The sequence below is a fragment of the Pleurodeles waltl genome, chromosome 7 (assembly GCF_031143425.1).
Source record: "Pleurodeles waltl isolate 20211129_DDA chromosome 7, aPleWal1.hap1.20221129, whole genome shotgun sequence".
NCBI classification, from domain to species: Eukaryota; Metazoa; Chordata; class Amphibia; order Caudata; family Salamandridae; genus Pleurodeles; species Pleurodeles waltl.
This window is the reverse complement of record NC_090446.1, coordinates 205,002,932-205,025,218: the sequence shown is the minus strand read 5'-3', so window position 1 is coordinate 205,025,218 and position 22,287 is coordinate 205,002,932. Positions and strand designations below refer to the sequence as shown.

The window sequence follows — 22,287 nt, the reverse complement described above, 5'->3', positions numbered from 1 at the left end:
GTGTGGGAGAGCTATCACAAGTTTTAGGCTCCTGGCTGGGTTATTTAACAGGGTTCAACAAGCAGGGCTTGTGAAAAACAAGCTCAGAATACATCGTTTCATTAAAATGTTGACTCTGGTGAAAATGAAAGTCGAGAATGACCTATGAAGTCAGTATTATCACAATTCCTCTTAGGGCACTGTAGAAATGAAGAAGCCACAAAAGCACTGGGAACCAGCAAGATAGCAGAGAGGAAATCAAACATCAGTAATAAAAAAAGAACAAAGCAGCAAATAAAAAAAGGGCATGCCTCAAACAGGTTATTAGTGTTGATTGGCAAATGTGGCCGGAGAGATGTTTTTCGAAAACTGATAAACCATCCTACAATTTCAGGGAAAAACGTACCTCCAAAATTTACAATATCCACTAACAGCTAATTCTGTTTAGTAATATTTCTCCTAAATAATAATAAAAAATATTCAGTGTGGTCTAATATATATAATATTCACATTTCATTTTACCAAATGTCACATTACTAACTGTCCCACATTTGTTATGATGAGCCTTGAGTGGATGAACATTTGTGCCCTTGGGTGTATTTTTGGTAAAGGTGAGTGTAACTGAGATTTAACCATAATGTCCCAATCAAGTGTAATAAAGCAGTATACAGACAAAGACAGACACCAAGTTCCGATATACTAATTAACACACATCCTGAAGGTTTTTCATAATAAAATAAGGGCTAATTTGTCCAACCAACTTTGGGCAAGTAGCTTCCCTGTGAAGATTTATTGTCTATACTTGCATAAAAGGGTAGCCACATTTAGGAGAGTTGCCTTTTGGCTGCACCATATCAAACAAGCATTTCCAGTGCAATGGGTCTCGCATTTCCTCAAGTTAGAGCTATTAGCATCGTAAAATCCTAACTGGACTGCCACATAAATTGAAAATAAAAAGTAAAATAGCTGACATAAGTGAGCCGTTTCAAAGCGCCACGGCCGCCATGAGCATGCACACGAAGGAGAGACACAAAAATAAAACATATTTCTCTCGCAGTCGAACGTATTGGCAATCGTGCAATTATCCATGTAACAGGGTTGATGGCCAAGGGGTTAACAAAAGAGGGCCAAACGTAAAGCATTTACCAATGATAACAAAGGATTTTTGTCAGGCACGCCCATGAATGAGTGATAGTGATGGGGGTGCAGTGAGTGTGGTTAAAAACCCACAGATAGATTACAACAGGCCAGAGCGCTTGAGTGCTTGACGTGAAAAGGACGATACTTTCAAGATATACTCAGGGATAGATACGGGTGTGTAGAGACCAACGGAGGGAAAAAAAACTGATTGAAGGAAAGTAATTTATGGTCTGCTACAAAAACACCAACCTGCATTCCTCTAGAATATTTTTGTTTCCACAAAACAAAGGTTGAATTTTAGAGCGGCCAGACCCAGAATCTTACACACACACACATGATGTCAATTCTGCGAAGTACAAAGGAGAGACACAAAGGGAAAAAGAGGTTTGCTCGCAGTCAACGGTATCGGCAATCATACAATTATCTTTAACTAAATTTCCCCAAGCAGGAACAAACAAAGCATTTACCAATGATTACAAAGGATTTTTTTAAAGGCATGCCCACGATTGATAGTGATGGGGGTGCAGTGGGCGTGGTTAAATCCCACAGATAGATTACAACAGGCCAGAGCACATATCTATCTATTCACATTAGTTAGCCACATGGCAGTATGAAGTAGTTCCGAAACAAGATCAAATAATGAAAAATTATTTTCTTCTACTTCTAGCACTATCTTTCCTAATTGTTAAACTGTAAAGGGGTGAACCCAACAACACCAATTTCTTATTTTTTTCTTTGTGCGCAATTGCAGTAATCAAAATGAAACTAGAGAGGCATGAAGATGGCACTAGTTCTATAAGATATTTTGCCCATGATCAACTGGTATTTTCAAGCTATTTAGCCACAAACATCAATAACCTATGCAACCTAGAAATTGGTAGATACTGATAGATGAATAATATGTTGACATGTCAAAAACCATACCTGGATAGTAAAGTTTTATTTCTGATCCATTTAGAATGTTGTTTAGGTGATGTCTAACTCCATGGTAGTTTTGGAGCCTAAGGTTTGGTTCGCACTGGGACTTTAGGGGTTTTCTTAAGTTTCAACTGGAAGCTTCCAACAACAAATAACGAAGAAATAGCTAGAGTGTCAGAATTTTTTGTTTTTTAATTTCATAAAATCTAGTTAACCTAGTTACAAATTTGGGTTTTCCGTTTATATAAACCTTGATTTCGAAGAAGAGATTTTAGTTTGACACTAACACCTGATAAGAACCAAACATCTGCTGTGGTTTAGTATGAGACTCGAATAGGCTCTATTTGATTCACTATGAGTTTTGCTGGTTGTCCATTCGAATATGACTGTTTTGATTTTTTCTTTCTCTCAGGCACCGATTTCTTCAGCGGAGCAGGTTACTGACCTTCATTCATGCTGGTAGATATCCTATATAATCACTGTTTCCTTACCTTCGAATATCCTGCAGGTTGGATCCGGAGAATGTTTTAGCAGTAGGCAGAGTCATGCAACTTATTGCTTCCTTAAAAATGCCTCAGAAGTAACAGTGTAGCCTATTTAAGAGACATCCTTTCACCCTGTCAGCAGTTTCTTGCTTTTTCCCTTTTCCGCAACCTCAGACGCAGAGCGTGAACAACTGTTGTTAACAGTGTGCTCAGTACAAACTCTGGACCTTTATAGTTATTAGAATGAGGTCACTTCACGGAACAGGAAAGAGGGAAGGCAACAAGGAATCTTCAGTTAGAGTATCGAACAGAAAGAACGTTCCAAAAGGCAGGTCACCTGTTTTTCTGATGGATACTTTCAACAGCAGAGTCCTTATTTTAAAATAGATACTAAAGCAATAGCTCCTAAAGGCGGGGAGTCTGTGGAGTGGACTCGGATCACAATGTTTTGCAGCACTGATCAGGCAAAGTGTTCTACTTGTTGGACCTGGCTATCAAGGCAACAGTGATTTGGGAACGCATGCACCAATGCTCACATCGCACCCTAGAAGTTATCAAGGATAGGCAACACCAGTACCAATGCAGTGGTAGTGTTCTTGGTCCTAGTGGAATGCGCTCTCAGAACCTACATAGGCCAGAGGTTGCTTCTTGGCCAGCGCAAAGCAGATCTTAATGCAGTGGACTGTCAATCTTGACCAGGTCCTCTTTAACATAGCCTACAATTTAAAATTTCTTTACTCCTTGTTATGATCACATAAGAAAATGAAGAGCCTTTTTGTGGTCCAACGGATGGAGCCTATCCTCCTCTTTAGAGGAGCGAGACAGAAATAAGAACACCAGTGAGGTGATCAACTGTCCAATTGTCAAAGTGGAAAGGTAAAATGACATTCGGCAAGAAGGCCACCCAAGTCCTCAGCATTTTGTTAGGACAAAAGGTGGTGTAGTAAGGCTATTCTTAATCTGGCTGCAGTTATCACGCAACAAGCTGACATAATTGAAATGAGAAACAAAGTCTTCAAGTTAAGAGATTGAGGCACCAAAACGGTAACAAATAACTTGTTACTAAGCCCACTGCAAACCCTTGCTGGGCTAAGGGCGTAAACAGGAAAGAAGGACATCAGGATCTTCAGCTGTAAAGGGCCATTGTCCTGGGTATTTCACTAGTTTACTGCTGTTGCTCATTTTCTACACATTGTGGAGTAAACAGCAGAGATCTGGGTTAAGGACCCTGTCCTGCTGCTGAGAAAGGAGGTCCTCCTAAAGCAGTAATCTGATCAGAAGAAAGATGCTAATGAGATCAGGGCACCACAAGGATATCTTGGACCCAGACGGTCCAGAACGCTTTCCGAATTCGAATGAGAAGAGGTAGCTGCAGGAAAGTGTACAAGAGTCCCTTGTCCCATCCCTGCCAGAATGTGCATCTTGATGAGGGCTCTTGTAGAAACTACAAGCAAAATCATTAACACTGTGCATTCTCAATGTGGCAAAAACATCGCTCTGACTGTGTCTCACCAAGCTGTTAATCACTTGTGTTGTATTGTATGAGAAATACTTTAACTTAAAAAATCTAGCCAGGGATTTCATCGTTGATTAAAGACACCGTAAGCCACCTCAGGATTTAGATGCCACTCATGATCTGCCAGACGACATCTGCTCAGTTTGCTCATTTGGGCATTCAGAGACCCCGCCAGGTGGATGGTGATCAGGAAGGTGTCCTGTGATCTAGTCACCTTCTGGGATGCAAAGCCTCTTGCCACAGGACCCCACGTTGTACTACATTTTGCAGTACAGCATGGCAGTGGCGGTGTATAGCCTCCCTTTGATAAATGACAGAAGGGGCTTCAGTGCTAAACAAATGACCTGCAGCTCCACATAGTTGATGTGGAACTCGACCTCCAATGAAGACCAGAGGCATTCCGCAGAAGACCTCTCAAACCCAGCAGTGATGCATCAGTCGCCATGGTCAGCTCTGGGTGGGGAAGGGAGACGCAGGTTAGACTAGGACCAGTCAGCCACCATGCTGGAGGGAGCCATCTGCTTTGAGACCTGGACAGTTCTGGAAAGGTGGCTCTGATGCTGGGTCCCATAGGACTCCTAGTTCCATACACAGTGGGGCTTATATGTGTCACATGGCTTAGCTGACAAGGACAAGGCTAAGGAATCAAGAAACAAGAGAGAGAGACCCTCACCAGGATCCCAGAGTGAGCCTGAAGCATCAGAATCTTAGATTGAATGACCTGTACTTGCTGTTGCAGAGAAAAAGCCCTGAACTCCAAAGATTCCAGAATCTCCCCGATGAATGGGAGCCTTTGTGATGGAATGAGATGGGACTTCAGCTTGCTTATGGTAAAGTCCCAACAATTTCGCCCTTGTTGAACAGTCATCCATAAATGACTGCGGCGGGTCCGCCTTCAGAAGGCAGTTATAGAGGTACGGTTATACAAGAACTCCCAACCTCTGAAGACGGCCAGTGACCACGAAAGGGGCGCTAGTTAGTTCCAGAGGGGAACATGTCAGACTACAATACTCCTGGACAACCTTCAATTCCAAGGTTCCTCCTGCAAGATGTGTATATGGAAATACACATATGGCAAGTCCACGGACACCACTCACTCCCCAGGGTCCAGAGCAGAAAGAATCTGTGTCAATGGGAGCAATCTGAATTTGCCCTTCTCCAGGAAGGGAATCAGAGGTTGGAGGGCCAGTTCAAGCCAGAGACAACTGTCCTTTTGTTAATATGAGAAAGTTGTAGGAATGACAACCACTGCCTTTCTCAGAGTTTGGCACCCTCCTGATGGAACCTTTTAGAAAGTATAGGCATGCCCTCCTGTAGAAAAGTGGGTTATTAGTTGATGGAGTTGTGTGATCTCATGAAGTAATAATGCGATAATTTACTATAAAGTCAATTTAGGCCTCAATTCATTAAAACTTAGGTCAACTCTTAGTACCTTGGCACGAACCAGTCAGGTTCAACTTACAAGACAACCTAAATAAAGCATTTAACAGCACCAAGACAGAAACAATACACAACACAATAAAAATCCCACTCTAATTTATAAAAAAAAAAAAAAATAATAATAATAGTATAAATTTTAACCTTTAAAATGACAAACAAATTACAAAAATGTAACGTAGGGAATTGGAGATATGATTTTTAGGTGTTTTTAACTTTTAAACTTGAATCTAGTGCCAAAATGCACTAAACGCGTACCATGGATATCTGGTTTGGCAAGGCAGGGTCAAAGTCAAAAGTTAAGGCCAACCTCAATGGACAGCAGGTCGGATACAGGAATCGGGTTCGTCCAAGTCAAATCTTTACCTTCGGACTTGGTCTTTTTCTTGGAGAATCTGTCTTGTCGACTGTGAGGCTGGCCTGCAGGATCTAATGGAGGGCTCGACATCAGCGACTAGCTCCTTGGCCTTAAATCATGGTTCACCCTACTGGTTGAAGCCTGTAAAATCCATACAGTAGAGTGCCTGTGAAAAAATCCACATCTTGGAGGACCGGCCTATAGCATCTGGCCACCTGCAAGGCAGGTCAGGACATGGTTTCCATCAGGTAGTTATCAAGCTATCTGTAGGTTATCATTAAATGGAAGCAAGGGCTCCAACGTTCCTGACATCAGAATTATTGTCATAACATTTGTTTTAGTCTCATTGAGGGGAATGGTAATTCTAGTACGGTGACCCATCGAACAACCATTGCCAATGATGCACTTTATTCTGCTGATGCCCCATGTGTGAGTCAAGCTCCATGCTCCATCTCAGGGGAGATATCAATCCCACTGGCATTCTGCTAATCAAGGTTTAAGGAAACATCAGTGTAAAGAGGAGGAAACAAGCCATCGTACTCACCTTCACAGTCGTCATCATCATTATTATTCCGTAGTGAACCATGCCATGGCACAGGATCAGAGTCAAAATATAAAAAGCTTCTGCAGATAGTTGTGGAGGTTAAAGGTGTAGAGTTAGAATTCGGGAGCATGACAACAGTTTGTGGTTTTGTAATTTCAGAACGTAAAATTGGTCAGGCTCATGCAGATGTCAGTCTGGGATCCTACATGGGCGTAGGCATGGATCATCCACTGGCATCAGGAACAGATGTGGATCTTGAGGAAAGAGTTTAAGAGTTTACAAGACTGGTGCAAGCCCATGAATAGTTTCCAAGGGGACGGATGGTGTAGGAGAGGGACAAGCAAGTGTAATCCAACTGAATGAGTCTGCAGTGCCATGAGGCCTGAAATCTGCATGGGATGAGGGGGTCGACACAATCCCAGGGAACTCAGGGTGTGTCGGAACCAACTGGGAAATTGGTTACGTGGCAAATGACCTTGATGGAGAATGACTTGCATCTCAATACTTTATTTTGTGATATTGCCTTGTGCGCCCTAAGTGGCAAGGGTATACCCAGAAATGGGTCCCTTGCTTGCTGCGCCACTGGATTCAAGCTAGCCTAGCTGATGAAGGGTGATACCGTGAAACCAGTCCCAGGATGCTTGAATCCTGTCCAGGGAGGACTTGGCTTGGCAATTCGGGCTGGACTGCTCTGATTGGGAGCAGGGTCGAGACTGATTTGCATATAGCTGGGCCCGAACTGGGGAGACGTGACAAGCAAAATAATGATGGATTAAACCCAGATCTGTGACTGGGTGCGAGTGTTTGAAAAGTTTCAACACTCTGTCCATCATTTTATTTTGTGATATTTACTTTTATTTTAGGATATTGACTTACATCTCAACACCTTCAGACCTTCTCTGTAGATTTGGAGTCAGGATGCAGCTGAGACTCAATTTGCTTTCTTATGCTTGCATTTGGACTTGGACTTCCCGGAGAATATGAGTGGGAAGGTCATGGGAATGGCAAATGACTGGGACCACACCTTCGAGTGGGTGCATGATCCGCACAAAGATACACAAGTTGTTCTTGTCTTTGGTGATGTACAATTTCACCTCCCACTTTGAATCAGCCTTGGGCACATTTATGATAGAACTCTGAGTCATGTTCAGAGCCCAGATACCAAAGTATACTTTGTGGGGAGCTGTGACCAAAATCCGCTTCCGGCAGTATTGGCATGAACACTGTTCCTTAACACACAGTGGAAAGGGTTTGGAGTCGTCTGAAGTACAACTAAGTCTAGGGCTGTGCTCTGGGTCCATAACAGAAAGTGCAGGAAGATAGGAACTAAAATCGGCACACAGGGGTGACGCTTATGTATGAGGCATTACACAGTCAGAGAGGAGCTGCATGACGCCACCAATGAGCTGTAGCACAGATACGAAAATCTCTGGTTCCAGTCTGGCACTCTGGGACAGATTAAGGTGAGTGATCAGTGGTAAGAGTTATCCATCAAAAGTTACAGGTTCTGAAATCTCCTGGCAACGTTTACTCCTTCAGTCCTGCCTGTCCACTTACCAAGCTACTGGAGAAGCTCCAGTTGGGCGCCATCATATTCCTAGATCCTGATAGGCGAAGTTCCAGTGATTGGAACAGAGTCCCAAAAGTGGCTAACATATAAGCACGTTTGACCCCCTGTCAAATTTTGCTTGACCTCAAAATGTACAGTTATTTTCAATTACTGTAAGATTGCAATGACAAGGGGTGGTTTGCCTAACTTAAGTCACCATTTGGTAGTTTTGTTAAATTTAGGTCACTGAAGAGGAGAGGAATAAGGATTAATGGGCCCCATTTCATTTTGCCAGGACACTGTCAAGGAAATTAATACGTTCATGCCAAAAGACAAGTCCCTGCACATGGGGAGTATGGGCTTCACCGTTTAAGATTTATTTTGATGTTCAGAGGTTAAAAAAAGAACAAATGGGTAACCCTGTGTCAGTTAATGAGCCTTCTTTTCGGATTTTTATGAATGAGTTCCTTTATTACTCTTGCTGATAAGAATCTTATGTATCTGATGTGGTTAAGTATGTTTATTTTTAAATGGTGTTGGAGTTATTTGAGGACTTGATGTATGAAATTTCTTGGGTGTAATTGCATAGCTCCTTGGAATCCAGCAAATGTTACTTAGTTTGTGAAGTAGTTATATTGTCTGTTAGAGGACTAGGGTACACAACCCCTAAAGGATAATGCATTCAAACGCTCAGGTGATTGGTGCAAAACTCTGTGAAATTCCACTAGACCAGTATGGATTTAACACCCTAAATAAATACTTGCAAATAACGATGGACTAGTCTCAGGGGCTGTCCTGAAGAAAAGTTTAAGAATAATAAAATTAACATTTGAACTTTGTCAATAAGATTGCCTTTAGAAAATAAGTGAGCAGTAGAAGTTTTTGCAAAGCAAATCATGTCGTTATTTGTCTATTTTAATGGAATCCTAGTGCTCTGCCACCAAGCAAATGTTTGTTAAAAATCTACAGAAACAGGTTTGCTGACCATCTGTGGCTCCATCAGTTGCAAGCTATACACGCTGCTCAAACATAACCCATAGTAATAGTTCCTCCATTGTTCAGTCAAGTATCCGTATGTAATGGTAGGAAGAAAAGCTCCGTGACCAATGAGTAAACAATCCCAGCAGGTAATCTCCCACTCTTAGGCCTAGTGATAACCCATTTGATGATAAATGTCATTATCGCATGACAGTACAGCTGTTGGTAGATGTTATTATTGCATTTTTGTTTTCATGCCTCTGTAAACCTTACAGCATGTGCACCACTGTAGGCATAGGCGTTCTGTAGCTATCATATTGGATCTCCTAAGATGCAAAAGGTGCCCAATTTCTAACAATGCGTTACCGCCATCTAATGTCAGATTAGCTTTGAACATTGTGCCTCTTTTTACGGTGATTGTGGCTTCAAACCTTGAGTCAGAGTATAAGGACTTGCAGGTTCACAACAGCATACCTGAAGGTATAATATCCAAGCAAGCCTGCTGTTTTGAAGACTAAGCCCAAGGTGATTTTTTGATGCAGAAGAGGGTGAAGTCTTATGGTCCCATCAAGGAGCTGAGAGGCTTCATACTGTGCTCAGTTGTCATTATTGTATGGGCTCTTAGTCAACATGAAATACATCTAATTATGTGAATCACCTTTTGTTGTGCACCTCATAAAATATTGAGAACCCCATAAATTTATTCTCCTGAACAAATCTATATGAAATGTGGCCAATAAAATCTAGGGCAAAAAATCTGTTTATTTCCTTAGTTTTAAAGTTGTGCAGATTTGTCAAAAAAGGTTAAAGTTTCACAGTAAACCTGTGAGTACGTCCTAAGAGCGTCTAACAAAGATTATCATGTAAAGCAACACAAGCTTTTACACAAAGCACCAAGCAAGCATACAGATTTAAATATGCACAAAAATACAGTGGGCAAACAAAACAGTCCCCATTGTAGGGGCCTAACAACTATTCTAGATTGCAAATGCTCTTCTCCCAGGGTTAGTCAGAGGGGTAATGAACACCTAAACCCTATACACTATGGTAAATAATGCAAATGAAAGTAACAAAATACATGTTTACAGGTTTTATCACAGTGTAAAAATAATTCACTCTTGAAGGCCTATGGCCTTTAGCATATGTTTTTTTCACAATAAGTCAAACTTAGTGCTTTTGCCATAACAGAATCAACCTATGCCACTTCAGAGAACGTTTTGCAATGAACCAATTGGCCTTGTCACAATGAGTATTTCATTCTTACTGTATTAAGCATATGCTTCCAATGAGCAACTAAACCGTTTTAAAATTACAAATATTCACACAAGTATAGCTGGTAAAACAATCAAGACCACGGGTTATCATAGCACAAATCTTCTATACACCCATTTGTTATTGAGATAATACTAAACCTCTTGCCTACTACAGTTATCTATGTAAATCCACGTAAGACAATAACTTTCTACAGACTTTAAAACAGTGTAATAAAAACTAAATCAACTCTTCAAAGCCTATTAAGTTTAACAGAGGGTTATCACTATAAAGTCGGGTCTACAGCCTTTGTTGTAATTTTTCAGATTAAACAGATCAGACCCCAGGATCAGATCAAACCTACAGCATTTACCATTACCATGACACCATAACCAAAGCAGGTCTATTATATTGATCAAAAGCATTCCCATAAAGCAATTGTCTAGCATACAGTCATAAAATGAAAATTATGAACTAAATTAGTTGCAAAACAATACACAAACCTGCCGTAAGAGAGCCTAATGAGGACAATCACAGTGAAAATCTTCCAACCCAAGGAGTTAACCGAGGGCCAAACTCTTGCTTACATCAGAAATTGAGTTTCCATTAGACAACATACCCATCTAAAGGCTTTAACAGATTGTTAAAACCAAAATACTATTAAAGCCCTATTTACTTTAACGTATGGCTTTCACAATAATCAGGTCTATGGCATCTGGTATAACATTTCACAATGAACCAATTATGACCACAGCCTTTATAATTGGCTTAGCACCAACAACAGCTCAGATATACTGTATAGATCATAAACTTTTCAGCAAGGCCACCATTAGGTATAGTGTAAACATTGCAAATATATCCAAAATTATAGGTGGCAATACATTATGCAACCTCTCCTTCGAGGGTCTAAAAAGGATTATCACAGTGACATTTTATTATCCATAAGGTTTGTCAGAGGGGCTGTACAACAGCAAAAACTTTTCCATCTACCATGATTTGTGTGATTTAATTAAACACAACACATTTATTCTTGCTTAGAAGGACTAAATATTTATGTAAGAGTTCTACTGAAGTAATATTTGGATGTCAGAAGGCAGTGACTAAAGGGACACAATTAGACAAGTACCATCATGCACACTTGTAAAGATTGTGAACACATAACATTACACAGTTTAAAATTGTTCTTTCTGAAGTAGGAGTTACAGTGAAACAGTAAAAGTCACACAGAGAACAAACTAAACACCAGACCTGCATCTTCTGAGAGCCTGACCACAATCTCCATCACAGTTTGGAAATCTTCTTCATTGCTGCTGAAGTCTCGGAGTACATCCAGCAGACCCCTGGCAATGATCTGCCTGCAGAGAGAAGGTGAACATGAGCATGCATGCCACTACTGGAAACTCACTGCAGGAAAATAACTCATGTAGCAGCACAGTGCTACAGCAGAAAATAGCAATACAAACATACCAACAAAGAGATTCAAATACTTTGTATTTCAAGGTCTGAAAAGTCGCCCACCATAAACCACAAGTCTGTATTAAAGTCTTAAGGTCGTTGATAGATTTTAAACAAACTAAAGACACGTAATGCTTTGTATAACTCGATTTCCAAAAGAAATGGAGCATCGGTGCGTCTTAGACTTTACTGTTGCCATGGATATCATGTGGTGAAGGCTACTTTAATGCCAGAGTGGTTACTGACATACTTCTATAAATAGAAAGTGATGCATTTTAAAGTAAATATTAATGCACCCTCGCAAAATCCAAGTGAATTCAGTTATTTTCTGACCTTTCAAGCATTTATGAGAGCAGTAAAGTCTTAGATTTGTGCTTGCAACAGCCATCATGTTCTGCCAAATTATGTAAAGTAGGTAAATCACTGGAAAACTTTGGGATTGTTTGATACACAAGTAAAAAAAATGTCCAATATAATTAAATATGCATCTAAGAATTTGTGCAGATTGATCAATCGGGGAAAGCTACAGCAGGACAGGAGCAATGGAACGTTTGTGGAAGCGACAGAGAAGGATGACCCATACAATTTCCATTCAGACTAAACCTGCACCATAATAAAGGATGTTGGCAAACTTAGGTTTGTAAATGGTTTGTTGAAAATCCATTGTAGGAAGTTGGCTCTGTATGCACTATTTCAAAGTAAGGAATAGTATGCACAGAGTCCAAGGGTTCCCCTTAGAGGTAAGATAGTGGCAAAAAGGGATAATACTAATGCTCTATTTTGTGGTAGTGTGGTCGAGCAGTAGGCTTATCAAAGGAGTAGTGTTAAGCATTTGTTGTACACACACAAACAATAAATGAGGAACACACACTCAGAGACAATTCCAGGCCAATAGGTTTTTGTATAGAAAAATATATTTTCTTAGTTTATTTTAAGAACCACAGGTTCAAATTCTACATGTAATATCTCATTTGAAATGTATTGCAGGTAAGTACTTTAGGAACTTTGAATAATCACAATAGCATATATACTTTTTACATAAAACACATTTAGCTGTTTTAAAAGTGGACACTGCAATTTTCACAGTTCCTGGGGGAGGTAAAGTAATGTTAGTTCTTGCAGGTAAGTAAACCACCTACGGGGTTCAAATTGGGGTCCAAGGTAGCCCACCGTTGGGGGTTCAGAGCAACCCCAAAGTCATCACACAAGCAGCTCAGGGCCGGTCAGTTGCAGAGTTCAAAGTGGTGCCCAAAACGCATAGGCTTCAATGGAGAGAAGGGGGTGCCCCGGTTCCAGTCTGCCAGCAGGTAAGTACCCGCGTCTTCGGAGGGCAGACCAGGGGGGGTTTTGTAGGGCACCGGGGGGGACACAAGCTCACACAAAAAGTACACCCTCAGTGGCACTGGGGCGGCCGGGTGCAGTGTGCAAACCTGCGTCGGGTTTCCAATGTAAATCAATGGGAGACCAAGGGGTCTCTTCAGCGATGCAGGCAGGCAAGGGGGGGGCTCCTCGGGGTAGCCACCACCTGGGCAAGGGAGAGGGCCTCCTGAGAGTCACTCCTGCACTGAAGTTCCGATCCTTCAGGTGCTGGGGACTGCGGGTGCAGGGTCTTTTCCAGCCGTCGGGATTTTAGAGTCAGGCAGTCGCGGTCAGGGGGAGCCTGGGGATTCCCTCTGCAGGCGTCGCTGTGGGGGCTCAGGGGGGACAACTTTGGTTACTCACAGTCTCGGAGTCGCCGGAGGGTCCTCCCCGAGGTGTTGGTTCTCCACCAGTCGAGTCGGGGTCGCCGGGTGCAGTGTTGCAAGTCTCACGCTTCTTGCGGGGATTGCAGGGGTCTTTAAATCTGCTCCTCTGGATACAAAGTTGCAGTCTTTGTTGAACAGGGCCGCTGTTCTCGGGAGTTTCTTGGTCTCTTGGAAGCAGGGCAGTCCTCTGAGGATTCAGAGGTCGCTGGTCCCAGGGAAAGCGTCGCTGGAGCAGGTTTCTTTGGAAGGCAGGAGACAGGCCGGTAGGACTGGGGCCAAAGCAGTTGGTGTCTTCTTTCTTCTTCTGCAGGGGTTTTCAGCTCAGCAGTCCTCTTCTTCTGTAAGTTGCAGGAATCTAAATTCTTAGGTTCAGGGGAGCCCTTAAATACTAAATTTAAGGGCGTGTTTAGGTCTGGGGGTTAGTAGCCAATGGCCAATGGCTACTAGCCCTGAGGATGGGCTTCTTTGTGCCTCCTCCCAAGGGGAGGGGGTCACATTCCTATCCCTATTGGGAAAATCCTCCACCTTAGGGGCTGTCCTGACTGGCCAGTGACTCCTTGTTATTCTCATTATCTCCTCCGGCCTTGCCGCCAAAAGTGGGGCCGTGGCTGGAGGGGGCGGGCAACTCCACTAGCTGGAATGCCCTGTGGCGCTGGAACAAAGGGGGTGAGCCTTTGAGGCTCACCGCCAGATGTTACAGCTCCTGCAAGGGGGAGGTGATAGCATCTCCACCCAGTGCAGGCTTTGTTACTAGCCACAGAGTGACAAAGGCACTCTCCCCATGTGGCCAGCAACATGTCTCGAGTGTGGCAGGCTGCTAAAACCAGTCAGCCTACACAGGTAGTTGGTTAAGGTTTCAGGGGGCACCTCTAAGGTGCCCTCTGGGGTGTATTTCACAATAAAATGTACACTGGCATCAGTGTGCATTTATTGTGCTGAGAAGTTTGATACCAAACTTCCCAGTTTTCAGTGTAGCCATTATGGTGCTGTGGAGTTCGTGTTTGACAGACTCCCAGACCATATACTCTTATGGCTACCCTGCACTTTCAATGTCTAAGGTTTGGCTTAGACACTGTAGGGGCACAGTGCTCATGCACTGGTGCCCCCATCTATGGTATAGTGCACCCTGCCTTAGGGCTGTAAGGCCTGCTAGAGGGGTGACTTATCTATACTGCATAGGCAGTGTGAGGTTGGCATGGCACCCTGAGGGGAGTGCCATGTCGACTTACTCGTTTTGTCCTCACCAGCACACACAAGCTGGCAAGCAGTGTGTCTGTGCTGAGTGAGGGGTCCCCAGGGTGGCATAAGATATGCTGCAGCCCTTAGAGATCTTCCCTGGCATCAGGGCCCTTGGTACCAGGGGTACCAGTTACAAGGGACTTACCTGGATGCCAGGGTGCCAATTGTGTAAACAAAAGTACAGGTTAGGGAAAGAACACTGGTGCTGGGGCCTGGTTAGCAGGCCTCAGCACACTTTCAATTCAAAACATAGCATCAGCAAAGGCAAAAAGTCAGGGGGTAACCATGCCAAGGAGGCATTTCCTTACACAACCCCCCCCCAAACGAAAGAGGATGAGACTAACCTTTCCCAAGAGAGTCTTCATTTTCTAAGTGGAAGAACCTGGAAAGGCCATCTGCATTGGCATGGGCAGTCCCAGGTCTGTGTTCCACTATAAAGTCCATTCCCTGTAGGGAGATGGACCACCTCAACAGTTTTTGGATTTTCACCTTTCATTCACAAGGGGGCCTTTTCTTATCTGTCTGTCCCTCCCTCAGAACACAGGAGATTCCCTGCCTTTCAATCCAGCTGGGGAAACTGATCTGTTCTAATTACATTTTGTCTTTTAGGTGAAAGGCTAAAATTGCAGACAAATGCTGTCCGCTGAGGCTTTCATCATGGACAATGGATGGTAGGGCGAAATTACAGGCAGTCCGTGAAAATTCCGGACGGGTGGTCACCTTACCCTAAGGCTCCCAATAAAAATGGTACCACACTTGTGTGGGTAGGCCTAGTGCCCACAGTAAGAGAGGGCCCAGAATTCAACATGGATACATCACATTTGCCACTGAAAACTGTCCCTTTTTGTGCAATGTGTATGGATGCGGATTTTGGGCCAATTTTGCATTTCTTAAATAGCGACTTCATAGAAATCGCTATTTAGGATATGAAAAACGCTATGTACAGAGATACAGATTTCCTAACAGCGATCCCTACAATGTAGGAATCGCTACTGGGAAATCGCAAATAAGGAATCCCATTACATTTGTGTCAATGGGCCGGTTTTGCATTTCCCAAATAGTGATTTCCTATTAGGAAATCGATAAATGGGAAATGCAAAACCAATTATGGTATTGGGCAAAAGGCCCCTCTTGGCGCACCCCAAAAATAGTGGTGTACATGTAGAGTACAGATATACCCAAGGGGCATGCATGTTCTCTATTGCAATTTAAAAAAAAAAAAAAGTTTTTTTTTTTTTTTAAATTGCACATGGTTACCATAGACTTCAAATCAATGGAAACTACATTTCCTAAATGGCAAAATAGCATTTAGGAAATGCTTTGTACATCAGAATAGGAATCGCAACTACGTAATACCTATTTGTGATTTCCTATTCTGGGATCACAATTTGCAATTTCCTAAAGGACTTCGTGCATCAGAAAAGGACGTTTGGCATTTCTTAACAGCCCGAAATACCGATTTGGACCACTAAGAAATGCAGAAAGGGCTTCGTACATATGCCCTAGCTCAGCCGGCACTTAGGGAAACCTAGGTAAACTGTATATTTCTGAGAACTAGACACATAAGGGAATCCAGGGTGGGGAGACTTGTGTGACTCCCAAGGTTTTCTTATTCCGAAGCCCTTGCAAACTCAAACTTAGACTAAAATACACACATTTTCCTCACATTTATGTGAGAAAAACTTCGGAAATCTTGGGGGACCAAAAACCTTCCTCCACGTTGCCATGTAAAAATGGTACCTCACTTGTGTGGGTAGGCATAGCGCCTGCAACAGGAAATGGCCCAAAAAGCATTCAGGTAGCTATGGATTTTGGGCCCTCGCTCAGCAGGGACCTATGGAAACATAGAAAGCCTGTACATCATTGAAAACTAGACACCTAGGGCAATCCAGAGTGGGTTGCCTAGTGTGGTGTGCACCAGGTTTTGCTACCCAGAAGCCGGAAAGGCCTTAAAACACAACAAGGACACATCACATTTTCCCACCGAGAACAGACCTCTTTTTTTGCAACAAGGGTATCAATGGATTTGGGCCCTAGCTAAGACCACACCTAGGGAAAGCTAGAAAAAACTGCACATATGGGAGAATCTACGGTGGGGTGACCTGTGTGGCTTGCACTAGGTTTTGTTACCAGAAGCATTTCTAAACCTCAACCTATGACTAAAAAAAGATGATATGATATGGAAAGTTCAGAAATCTCTGGAGAACCACAAATGTCCTACTATCTAGCATTCCCCCAGGTTTCCTGATAGAAATGGTACTCACTTTAGTGGACAGGTCTAGTGCACATGATAAGAAAGGGCCCATACCAGAATGTGAAGACATCAACATTTTGTGTCACAAAACCGACCTGATTTGGCAACAGGGGTACCTGTGTTTTTTGGGTCAGGGCTCACCGGCCACCCAGGGAAACCTAACACAGTCAGGCACTTCTAAAAAAGAAGAAAACCAGGGGAGTCCAGGTAGGGGTCCCTCGTGTGGATCCCACAAAGTTTTCTGACCCACAATGCCCTGCCACACCTCAAACGTTCGTTAAAATTGTGCATTTTCCTTGCATTTCTTAAATCACCGTGAATACACAGAATTCTTGCAACCCTCCATAACCCACTTGACCCGATAAAAATGCTAGCTCACTTGTGGGGATGCTCCTGTTGCCCAAAGGAGGGTAACATTTTTTACGGGACAAGTGAGAGGAACGAAAGGTGGTAGGTATGTTATGAATTCCTGTGGTTTCTAGAAGTTTATGTCATGGAAATTTTAGTCTAAGTTTGAGATTTGCAGGGCACTGTAGGTATGAAAATGTCATGGGATCCAGACAAGGCACACCGTCTTCGACTGCTAAAAATTAAAGCAATTGGTAGTTTCTCCATGAGGCAGCTGACTTAAGTCCCAAACATGCAACCATTCAGCACAGCACAGACATATGCGGATCTAGCCCCACTCTGCTACCCATATGTATAGAATAAAATAAAAAAATAATCATAATTTACCTCTTGTAATGGGAGTGGGGATGCTGTACTGCCAACAGGAGCAGAAAGACTCTATTGTCAATCTGGGGCTAGATGCAAGAGTAGGTCACCTTAGCTTTTTGTTTCTTTTGGTGGCATGTTGAAATCCCTGGTATCTAGCGGCCTATCACCCAGCGGCAAAGTTTGGGTAAATATCTCCAATCCACCCACAGGTGGCAGAAAGACTGATGCACCTGTTCTGGGGTGGAAACACAGCACAATGCCTGGGTGAGTCCCTAGTGTTCATTTTTAGTGTTTGGCCCTATGTTTATTTCCCTGATGTCTTTCTGTCCAACGGGAACAGATTTTGGGTAAAACTCTCAATCCACTCCCAGGGTGGGTAGGGGGAGACAGAAAGACTTATGCACATATTTGGGGGTGAGTACATGCTGTGATGCCTGAAGAGTCACTGTTAGATTAAATCACAGGAAGACAGCGTAACGTTAACACGCATTTATTCTAGTACAGCGGTATAAGGAGAATGCCTCATCTTCCACTGACTCCTCCAACTGCCGTTCCCACATTCCACCTTCTCTACATTCCACCCATCTATCTTCTATCCCTACATTCCACCCTGTTACATTCTACTCTACTTACAAACACCACACATCTTCCCCCATAAATAACAACAAAGAATTACCTCTACTTAAATCAAACTACAATACAGGTATACATTGTGACAACAAAATTGTTTCATTCTACCTCAACCCATAATCATAATCTCCTCATACACCCAAAACCTTAGCAATGGAAGAATTCTCTCTCGAAACACACACATTTAAACCATCCATTCCTTTCATTAAATAATCATTACATTCCTCATGATCCCCCCCTACATTTACACCACAGTCCTCTTTCCTATATATTGATACGTGCCGAACATTCCAACTGCCCAGCATTTTTAAGACATTGATAATTCTCGATAGTCCCTGACCACAGTGATTTCCCTTTTTCAACAAAACTCGGAATCTTAACACAGACAAGCTGTCCAACTTTCAACACACTTCTTCTACAATTATGATGATACAATCCACAGCGCAATTGATAACTCTGCACTTTGTCCCTCATATCACTATCGACCAACACACCAAACTTCTTACAATTCTTTTCCATCAACCACCATGGTACCAAACTTGTAGACAGTTTCCTTCCTCTTGAGAGCTAAAAAAGGCATCTTTTCTGTAACAGTATGAAGAGTCATCCTGTATGACAAAAGCATGTTTTGTAAAGACTTTTTCCAAGAAATTCCTTATTTGAGAGCCTATTGTATAGTATCTTATTACCCTATTAGACCGTTCCACCTGCCCATTGGAAGAAGGATTATACAAAGCTACTTTCACATGTTTGATGCCTTTCTTCCTGAGAAAATTCGCATTTTTTTCCAATGTAAATTAAACACCGTTATCTGACACCAAAATGTCCAGTACACCTTCTCTCGCAAATACATCCTCTAAAAAAATCTACATCAATCCGTAGTAATTCTGCTTACCATTCCTACTTCAGGCCATTTAGGAAATTAGTCAATTAACACAACAGTATATGACTCCCTCACATGCAAGGCAGAAAATGGACACAAAGTCAATAGCCAGTTTCCTCCAAGGTCTATCAGGTAATTTAACCAGCATCAACGGTGCAGAACATGGTTTGGAACATTTATCACTCCGAGCACATATTGTACACATCCTCACAAACCTGTCCACCATCATATCAACACCAGGCAACCAGGCAACCAAAAATTCTCCTTCAACTTCCTTTTATTGCTCGACATGTCATATGACCAACATGGTTCTTCTTTAATTTAGCGTCACGTACTCCCTTAGGTGGAACAATGCTGTCTCCTACAAACACAACATCATCGCACAAGCTCAAATCATCCTTAACTTTCCAAAATACTGCACTCTCACCTCTCGTCATGCGCTCATGTGGCCAGCCATTTATTTTTATTTTTAACAACTGCATCTCAACATCCTTCAACATTTATTGCTCCTCATCCTGTTCAGTTATTCCATGTTTCATTTCTGCATTAGTTCCCATACTCATCAAAACATCATCATACGTAAAAGCCACATCACACTCTCCATCCTTAAAATTATCCTCCATATCATCAATTGGTAATCGCGACAGCCCGTCAGCAATAGTATTACATCTTCCAGGTACATATTCCACCTCAAACAAATACATTTGCAATTTAGAGGAAAGCCTTGCAAGTCTTGGTGATATATTCCTCCCACCATCTGGCTTTATTATACTAACCAGTGTTTTATGATCAGTGCCTAACTTGAACTTCTTCCCCCATACATAAATACTGAATCTTTGTACAGCCCATGAGGCAGCTAACACTCCTTTTCCACTACAGAGTAATTCCTCTCAGATTGCGTTAAAGTTTGTGAGGTATATGCAACAATCCATTTCTCATTACCTTCTGTTTGTGATAAGACTGCTCCAAACCCATAATTGCTTGCATCTACAAAAATTATGTAATTAGCATTCATTTAACATGGTTTCAAACATGGAGCCTGATTCACATTATTTTTGTGAGATGCAAAGCACTCAGATTGTACTTTACTCCGTTCAAATTGAGCATTTTTCTTCACTAATCTCCTTAACTTTTCTACCTTGGTTGCATAGTTCTCAATTAAAAGTGCATAAAGTTCCCTAAGACCCAAAAATGACAATAGTTGCTCTTTGGTGGTAGGTCCAGGGGCCTCCACAATCGCCTACACATGGCCAGTTTTGGGACAAATTCCCTCTTGAGAAATGATATGACCCAAGTACTCCACTTGAGTTTGCCTAAATTTAAATTTCTCTTTCCAAACAGTCAATCCGTTTTCTTGAACAGTGAACAATACTTTCCTTAAAATATTATCATGCTCCAACTTATCTTTACCAAAAACTTGGATGTCACCTTGAAACACCATGGCATTCTTACCTCTATAGTTCACAAGTCCATTTGTATCTTGTGTCCAACAGGGTATGTATTTTCACGTAAAACAATTCAATGCTTAAATTCCTTCAATTCACCTAAAGATCTGGAGAATGCTCCAGGATATTTCTTGTCAAGTTCCTCATACTCGAAATAAGCATCAATCAACTCATGAACCACATACATAGGTGGATCTCTAGCAGGGTCGAGTTTTATACCAAATTTCTTAATATGTGACCAATCAAGAATACATTGACCCCTTTCAGCCACATAAAGCTTACCTTTGCAATGCTTACCCCCAAAACTAATATTCACATTCACATAACAAACAATAGGTATTTTGTGACCAGTGTAACTACCAGGATTCACGTCCTCCGATAGTAAAGTTCTTTTAGGCCACAACTTGCTAACTTTTCTTTAGACATAATAGTAAACCAGGCGCAAGAATCAACCATAGCATCTACCTCACAGCCATCTATAACTAACCTGCAAGATGGCAAGCTAAACGGTCTATCAGACATACCATAGTCATCCTTCAAAACACCTACCACCACATCTTGTAACCTCTCCTCTTCACAATTCTCATAATCTGACACATTACTTACATTCTTTTTATAAACTTTACAAACTTTGCTGAAATGGCCCAATTTTTTACATTAACTACAAAATTTGCAAATCGCAGGGCACTTCTCACAATTCGCTAAGTGGTCATTAGCTCCACATCTATAACAGGATCTTGTAAAACCTTTCTTCACCTCTCTTTTCTTCTTCATAACATTCTTTTTTAAAGAAAGGGCATTTATTGACTCACGGTTGTGGTCTCTCCTCACAGTCTGAAAACACTTCTCAGAAACCTCAATGCTTCTGGCTCCATCAATTACATTCTTTAACGATAATTCACCTCCGCCGGACCATAGTTTTTCCTGAATTTTACTAGACTCAGTTTTCATTAGCAACTGGTCCCTCAACACTTGATCATATGACATTTGTTCAAAATTACATGTAACTGCCAAATCTCTTAAAGCTGCCATAAATTAATCAATTGTCTCATTCTCTAGCTGGGATCTAGAACAAAACTTAAATCTTTCTAAAACAACATTTAATTTCTTGTCATAACGCTCATGCAATTGTTTTTTAGCAAGTTGATAAACATTAAAATGATCAGAATTATCAGTTGCAGGTACATTTTCAAACTCCCTAAGGCCAATAGCACCCAATCTGTGCTTCAATAGGGCTAAATACCTTTCCGGAGAACATTATTGTTCTTCTAACACCTCCACATATGCCTCAAGTAAATCAATCCAAAGTTCCCATTGCATAGGTGGTCCCCCAGGTTCAGAAAGAAGAAATGGTGGTGGATGAATTGATGACATTATAAAAAAAAATAACAATGCTTATTGTATAATTACAATTAACAAGTGCAATTAGCAATGCTTACTGTGCATGTACGATTAATACAAATGGAATACCCATCGAATAATTTGAAAGAAAAAAAAAAAAAAAAAAAAACACCACTACAGCTTCGTTAAAAAAAATAAACTGCATAGTCAAATTAAACAATGCTGAAAAAATGAAAGTCGAAGTTTAGCACAAGGTGTGCAGATCACTGTAATCTGCGTGTGAACAGTTGATGGCTGTAAGAAGATGTGCGGATCACAATAATGCGCCTGTGAACAGAAGAAGGCAGTCACAAAGTGTGTGGATCGCCGTAATCCACGTGTCAACTAAAGATGGCCACCACCATACCACTGGACGTACAAATT

At 41.9% G+C, this 22,287-nt stretch overlaps 1 protein-coding gene across 2 annotated transcripts in view; it reads right to left on the bottom strand.

Annotated features, from left to right (window-relative positions):
* LOC138303973 (serine/threonine-protein phosphatase 4 regulatory subunit 1-like) overlaps positions 1–22,287 on the bottom strand; it is a 284,441-nt gene that overhangs the window by 184,443 nt on the left and 77,711 nt on the right. For both annotated transcript variants that reach the window (XM_069243582.1, XM_069243581.1), the window contains one exon: positions 11,404–11,510. In XM_069243582.1, coding sequence (XP_069099683.1) covers positions 11,404–11,510 — 107 coding nt within the window. The remainder of the gene's footprint in view (positions 1–11,403; positions 11,511–22,287) is intronic.